This window comes from Muntiacus reevesi, chromosome 1, assembly GCF_963930625.1.
Source record: "Muntiacus reevesi chromosome 1, mMunRee1.1, whole genome shotgun sequence".
NCBI lineage: Eukaryota > Metazoa > Chordata > Mammalia > Artiodactyla > Cervidae > Muntiacus > Muntiacus reevesi.
Window position 1 is genome coordinate 221509072 of NC_089249.1, and position 7694 is coordinate 221516765.

Sequence of the window (7694 nt, forward strand, 5' to 3'; positions counted from 1 at the left end):
CAGGAACCCACCCTGTGTGTCTGTGGATCGCCCTGTTCCGGACGTTTCCCATCAGTGGAATCACACCCTGTGTGTCTTTCTGGGTCTGCTTCTCTCACCGAGCATCGTGTTCTCAGGGTCTCTCCATGTGGTAGCAAGTGTCAGGGCTTCACCCCTCTTCACAGCTGAGGGATGTTCTCATGTGTGGAGGGACACATTTGTCTGCTGAAGGGCATTTGGTTGCCTCCAGATCCTGGCAGCTGTGACTCACGCTGTGAACATGCGTGTGCAGGTTTATGGGCCCTGTTTTCAGTTTTCCTGGGCCTGCACCTTGGAGTGGAGGTGCTGAGTAACAGGATAATTCAGTCTTTGAGGAGCTGCCTGGCTTTCCCTAGCAGCTGCAGGGTTTTGCATCTCAGCCAGTGTGTCTGAGTTCCAATTTCCCACCTCCTCACCAACACTGTTTGTTCTGCCCTTTTCATCCTAGCCATCCTAGTGGGTGTGAAGTGGTGTCTCGTTGTGGGTTTCATTTGCATTTCCCTGATGACTAATAATTTTAAACATCTTCATGGCATGTTGGCCATTTGTGTATCTTGGGAGAAATGTCTATTCAAATCTTCTGCCCATTTTTAAGTGGATGGTTTGTTTTTGTTGTTGAGCTGTGAGAGCTCTTTATATATTCTGGATACGCAACCCTGTCTTTCTCTCTGCTTGGCCTCATCTCTTGCTCAGGTACTGGATGCCTAAAACTTCCGAAGACCCTACTTTGAGACCGGAGAAGGGCAGGCAATGTCTCCAACACCTCAAGGCTCTGGGGGCTCCATGCAACTGCCCACTATATAGATGCGCAGACTAAGGGCAGGTGGGGGACCCAGCCACATACCTACAGGTAAAAATCCTGTAGGTGAAAAGCTGGCCACAAAAGGCCACAGAGTTTGTGTGATTCCGCTGATGGGAAACGTCAAGAACAGGCAAATCCACAGGCACAGAGAGTGGGTTCAGGGTTATCAGGGGTTGGGGGACAGGGTGTGACTTCTGATAGCTACTTTTTTCTTTTGGGGTGATGAAATGTTCTAAAATTGGGGTGATGGCTGCATAACTCTATGAAGATACTGAAAACCATGAAACTGCATGCTTTAATCCAGCGCATTGTATGGTACTTGAATTATATCCCAATAAAGCTGTTTAAAAAAAAAAAAGCAGGGGCTTCCCTGGTGGTCCAGCGGCAAAGACTTCACGCTCCCAATGCAGGGGGCCCAGGTTCAGTCCCTGGTAGGGGCACTAGATCCCGCGTGCTGCAATTGAAAGATCCCACATGCCCCAACTAAGATCCGACACAGCCAAATAAATAATAAAATAAAAAGCAGTAAAGAACACACACACACACACACACGAAGCCAGCAGAACTCAATCCCAGGCCAGGTGGGCAGTGGTGGGCCCCGGCACTCAGGCTAGGAAGCCGGGCAGAGCTACGAGTGGCAGCTGGGTGGTGGCCTGACCCACACAGAGGGGTGGCCAAGTATCCAGAGGGGAAGACAGAGGGTGTAGGCTGGCACTTGGAGAGTCCAGGCAGGTTCCAGGAGCGGCCAACTGGGGAGGTTTTAGGCAACTTCCTCTTCTCCAGCCAGGAGGGGCTGGACCTGGGGGGGTGTGTGCTAACGGCTGAGGCCCCAGGGTATAAAGGTGCCCTGTCCCAAGCCACCCTCAGCGGCCCCATCATGACAGCACTCAGACTCCTGGCCGTGCTGGCCAGCCTGCTAGCAACCTCCAGGGCTGGTGAGTGCCCGCCCCAGGCCAGGTGTTTGCATCTGTGCAGGGGTTCAACTGCAGCGGACAGGCCTGGGGGAGAGGGACTGGCGGGTGTCGGCCCCAATTTCCCAGACACAAGGCTCAGGGAGGGACAGTGAAGCAACCAGGCCCAGGCCACACAAGCAAGCTGGCCCCGACAAGCCCCGCGAGGGTGGGGACCTGTCCTTTTAGGGAACAGGGGTGCGGGAGGCTGGGGTCTCCCTGGGTATGGGGCTGAGACTGGGGGGCTGCAACACACCCTCCTCTCCCCCCAGGCTCGGCCCCTCTGGTGGACATAGTGGGCGGCAGGAAGGCCCGGCCGCAGGAGCTCCCATTCCTGGCTTCCATCCAGAAACAAGGGAGGCACTTCTGTGGGGGCGCTCTGATCCACCCCAACTTTGTCCTGACAGCAGCCAGCTGCTTCCAGAGCCGGTGAGCCGGGGGCCATGGAGTGGGCAGGGGGGCTGGGAGCGGGAGAAAGCTCGGGGGGCCGGGGGGGTTGCCTAGCAGGTGAGGAGGGGAGGGGCTTGGCAAGGGGGCCTGGTCTTAGGAAGGGTTGAGGGCTTAGAGAGGGAAATGGGGCCCTAGAAACAGAGCGAGATGCAGCTACAGAAGGAGGATGAACAGAGGCCTGACCATCACTGATGTCCTTTCTCTGGCTCCCGGGCCGTGAGCCAGCAGGCTGGTAATTCCCTACCTTATTTGCAAGCCTGTCCCCATGTAAGTGCCCGCCTGGTGGGTGTAGAAGGCTGGGGGCTTGTGGGGAAGCCCAGCCTGGTATCTGTCCCCGCCCGCTCTTAGGAATGCTGGGATTGCCACCGTGGTGCTGGGTGCCTATGACCTGAGGCGTCGGGAGCAGTCCCGGCAGACATTCTCCATCAGGAGCGTCAGCGAGAATGGCTATGACCCCCAGCAGAACCTGAATGACGTGCTGCTGCTGCAGGTGGGGAAGGGAGTGGGGAGCTGGCGTCGGCCTGAGGGGCTAAGGGGGAGCAAGCCATGTGCCGGGAGCCTGGGGTTTAAATCCTACAGCCAAGTGCACAATCCACTTAGCCAGCCTCTGGATCCTGGACACTGAAGTTGTTTCCAGATGTTTTTGTTATGACAGAATCACAATGAGTTTTTGTGCATATTTCTTTGTGAAAGTTTTCCCAGAGCAGCCACAACAACTGAGCCAACTTACCCTCCCACTAGCAGAATTTAAAACTGCCTGTTTCTCCACATCTTTGCTGACACTGCATATTATGATTTTTAAAATTTTTCTGCCAGTGCTCACTGCGGCAGCACATATACTAAAATTGGAACAATACAGAGAAGACTTGCATGACCCTGAGCAAGGATGACAGGCAAACTCATGAAGCGTTTTATATGTAAGGAAAAAAATTGTTTTTCCTGCCAATCTGACTGAGAGTGGAGGGTGGTGTTTTGTTTTATCTGTATTTCCTGGGCAAGCTCTTCACCTTCAGGGTCTCTCAACCACCTTTGCAAGTAAGGACAATTGATTCCTTCTCTGGAGGAACCAGAGGCCCAGAAGGTAAAGTCATTTGTCCAGGACCCCACAGCAGGTTACTGCCTAAACTGGAGTTTGAACCCAAACTGCTTTCCAGATCAGAACTCATGTTGCTGCCTCTCTGGCTCCCAGCTGGGCCCCAGTTACGCCCTCTCCTGACCCAGTTTCCCTCTCCAGCTGGACCGTCAGGCCAACCTCACCAACAGCGTGGCGCCGGTACCGCTGCCGGAGCAGAACGCCACGGTGGAAGCCGGCACCAGGTGCCAGGTTGCAGGCTGGGGCACCCGACGGCGTAGGGGGCGTCTCTCCCGAGTTCCTAGGGTCCTCAATGTTACCGTGACACCTGCAAACCAGTGTCGCCCCAACAACGTGTGCACTGGCGTCCTCACCCGCCGGGGTGGCATCTGCCAGGTACCCACTGGGTGTTATCTGGTGTGGGCTCCGCGTGGTGGGGGAGAAGGGGTCTTGAGAGGTAGTGAGCTCCACTTTCGGGGAGAGAAAGCAAGTTCAGAACTCACCCTGGGATTAAGTATTGAATTAGAACTGGATGTTTCAGACCTGGAGCCTGAGAAGTAGTATTTATTCAACTCTGCCTGCCAAGCCCTATGCTGGTGGCTGGCGACACAAGAGGGAACAGGAGGGACTGCCCTTCTGGAGCCAGGAGCTCCCATATCTTGTGGTTGAAGGGCTTGGGCATCAGCTATTAAGACAGGGGTGTCAAAAAAAAAAAAAAAAAAGGCAGTGGTGTGCACCAGGCCAGCCCAGCCTGGGGCCTTAGGAAGTTGAGGAAGTGGGGGCGGCATCTGAGACCCGAGTTGCGAGCAAATGTAGGGAAAAGCACAGAAAGAGGAGCAGCACACAGACAGGGCCAGGGGCATGAGCAGGTTCTGTGGGTGGCAGGGGTGGTGATCTGGGCAGGAGTAGGGTGGAGCGCTGGGCCTGGGGCGCCCTGACCCTCCTGCCGCCCCTGCAGGGGGACGGCGGCACCCCTCTTGTCTGCAACGGCCTGGCACATGGCGTGGCCTCCTGGTCCCGGGGGCCCTGCGGTAGGGGCACCGACTTCTTCGCGCGTGTGGCCCTCTTCAGGAACTGGATTGACTCGGTTATAAACCAGCCGTCCTGACGGACCCCGCCCAGCCCGCGGGGGGTGCTGCGCAGCCAGAGCTCAGCCCCCACCGATGCACTGCGTGTCCATCCCAAGGCCCCACCCCGGCCCCCGCGGTTGTGACTCTAATAAAGAATCTGTTCCCATTCTGCCCATGGTGCCTGACTGCTCTTTGGGGGGCGGGCGGGGGCTGGGGGCCCAGTGCCAGGACCTCTGCCCACAAGAGTGGCATCCACCCCAGGGGTCTCCACTCAGGGAATCTGATCACGGTCCTGGGAACCAGGGGCTCTCGTGACCTCCACTCCACAGAGGCAGCACCGAGGCTCAGAGAGATTGGGTGACTCCCCTGAGGCCACACAGCCAGAGCTGGGCTCTGAACCCACACCTGTGAGATCACAGCGTCCATGAACCGTCTGTCATGATGGTGGGGAATACAGTCACCCCTGGGGCTTTCCTGGTGGCTCGGATGGTGAAGAATCTGCCTGCAATGCAAGAGATGTGGGTTTGATCCCTGAGTGGGGAAGATCCTCTGGAGAAGGGAATGGCAACCCACTCCAGTATTCTTCCCTGGGGAATCCCGTAGAAGGAGGAGCCTGGTGGGCTCCAGTCCTTGGGGTTGCACAGACAGAACAGGGCTGAGCGACTAACATTTTCACTGCTACTACTGCTTCGTGTCTGCAGGGGCTTGGCTCCAGGACCCTCGTGGATACCCAAATCCCTGGATGCTCAAGCCCCTTATATCAAGTGGTGTCATATTTGCAAGTGACCTACATACATCCTCTCTGCACTTGATAGAATACAATGTCAGTGCTGTGCAAATAGCTGCCTACCTACAGCAAATTCAAATTTTACTTTTTAGAACTTTTAGGTAAATTTTTTTCCAAATATTTTTGATTTGCGGTGGGTTAAATCCGTGGGTGTGGAATGTGCGAACACTGACAGCTGGCTGTATATTGTACAGCGAAGTCAAGAAACACATGAGAAACTGGCTTTAGACTGCCGCTTGAATCACAGAAAGATAATGAGCCTAATATGAAAGGAACTAAAATATAAACATTAAACAATAAATATAATTACATAATGATGTATAAAACATAAATATACTTGTATAAAGAACATATAAAACATGATAAATACAACTATATAAATGATATGTAAAACTTAATACATATAATTTATTAAACTAAAATAAAATCGTAAATCACAGACTTCCCTGGGGATCCAGTAGCTACGACTACATGCTCACAATGTAAGGCGCCTGGGTTCAATCCCTGGTCAGGGAACTAGATCCCACATGCTACAACTAAAACCTGGCACAGTCAAATAAATATATATATATATATTTTTTAAAGTTAAATCTTACATTATATATTAGTACCAATTACATATTATACATGCATTTTAAAAATATACTTAGGAACCTCCCTGATGGTCCAGTGGTTAAGGATCTGCCTGCCAATGTAGGGGACACAGGTTTGATCCCTGGTCTGGGAAGATCCCACATGCTGAGGGTCAACTAAGCCCCAGTACTGGAAATACTAAAGCCCAAGCATCTAGAGCCTGTGGCCCACAACAAGAAAAGCCATCACAATGAGAAGCCTGAGAAGTGCAATGAGTAGCCCCCACGCGCCACAAATTAGAGAAAGCCTGCATGCGGCAACATAGACCCAGCACAGTCAAAAATTAAAAACATAAAATGTTATAAAAATACCTGGGGAATAATGAATCAATATTAAAAAAACTAAGGTCATGATATCTGGTCCCATCACTTCATGGCAAATAGTAGGGGAAAGAGTGGAAGCAGTGATAGATTTTATTTCCTTGGGCTCCAAAATCATTGTGGACGGTGACTGCAGCCATGAAACTAAACGACGCTTGTTCCTTGGAAGAAAAGCTATGACAAGCCTAGACAGGTGTACTAAAAAGCAGAGACATCACTTTGCTGACAAAAGCCCGTATAGCGAAAGCTATGGTTTTTCCAGTAGTCATGTATGGATGTGAGAGTTGGACCATAAAGAAGGATGAGCGCCAAAGAATTGATGCTTTCAAACTGTGGTGCTGGAGAAGACTCTTGAGAGACCCTTAGACTGCAAGGAGATCATACCAGTCAATCCTAAAGAAAATCAACCCTGAATATTCATTGAGTTTATTTGTTTTTCATAATTTATTGATGAAATTCACATAACATTCACCTTTTTAAAGTGTACAATTCAAAATATACCTAGTGCATTTCACTAGGCTGTGTAGCCCTCACCATCCAAAGCTCGCTATTCAATTCCAGGACTTTCCATCACCTCAATAGAAGCCCATTCCCATCAGCATCACCCCCCCATCTCCTCCCCCACCCCATGATGACCAGGAACTCACTCTCTGTGTCTGTGGGTCCTCTTTACAGAAGGGGAAAGTGAAGCCCAGAGAGAAACGTGTGTCTCAGGAGCCCAGAACAGTCCAGGGGTCCCACCTGTTCACTGTTCAGATGGGGAAACTGAGGCCCTGGGGGTTGGGGTCCCTGAGCAGAGGGTCCCAGCTTGGAGCTCCAGACACTGACACCCTCAAGGATAGAGTGTTTTCTTTTTTTAAAGAGAGGAGAGAAAAAAAGACAGAAACCCTGAGGATGAGCCTCTCTTGTTCACCTTCCCTGGATCCCGGGTGTGTCCGCCCAGGTCTGCTCAGCCCCCTCCCAGCTCCAATTCCCGGCGAGACTGTTGTCTGTTGCGCCAGCTACAGTTGGAGCAGGAAGGGGACAAAACCGCAGCTTCCAGCCCCGCTTCCTCTCCATCCGTGGGCCTGACCCCCGAGGCCCCAGAGAGTTCCCTCCAAGTTACAACCTCCAGTGCCACCAGCTTCCCACCCAGGCCCACACTGTCCCATCCTCCAGACCAGTCTCCGCCTTCAGGAAGCCCCCCAGTCCTGCACTCACCTGCTGGCCCCCATCCCAGGCCTGGAGCAGAGAGGCGACCCCAGGTCATCCCCTTGTTGTGACTGATGCTGTGAACACCCCCTGACTCTGAGAGGCTCCTTGGGGGGTGAGAGCTCCCTGCCAGGACCTTCTGGGCCATTCTTTAGCAAAGTTATATATGTGTGTGTTTCTTTTTCTTTCTTTGGTTAAAGATTTATTGAAATGTACTTCACATACCATACATACAACTCACCTACTTAACAATTCAGGGGCATTTAGTACAGTCATGGGATTGTGCAACCATCGCCTCTAATTCCAGAATATTCCATCACCCCAAAAGAAGCCCCATCACCATCTACAGTCACCCTTCTTCTCCCCAAGCCCCTAACAACCAGGAACCCACCCTGTGTGTC

At 52.4% G+C, this 7694-nt stretch overlaps 1 protein-coding gene and 1 non-coding gene across 2 annotated transcripts; both read left to right on the forward strand.

Moving 5' to 3' along the window:
* Window positions 1-1697: 1697 nt before the first annotated feature.
* Window positions 1698-4400, forward strand: AZU1 (azurocidin 1). Its single transcript, XM_065919893.1, has 5 exons — window positions 1698-1755; window positions 2043-2199; window positions 2569-2710; window positions 3455-3688; window positions 4251-4400. The coding sequence occupies exons 1-5, from the start codon at window positions 1698-1700 to the stop codon at window positions 4398-4400; spliced, it is 741 nt and encodes a 246-aa protein (XP_065775965.1).
* LOC136156754 (U6 spliceosomal RNA) lies at window positions 3036-3141 on the forward strand. The gene has a single exon (XR_010661237.1). It is a non-coding gene; the product is annotated as a U6 spliceosomal RNA (small nuclear RNA).
* Window positions 4401-7694: the final 3294 nt, after the last annotated feature.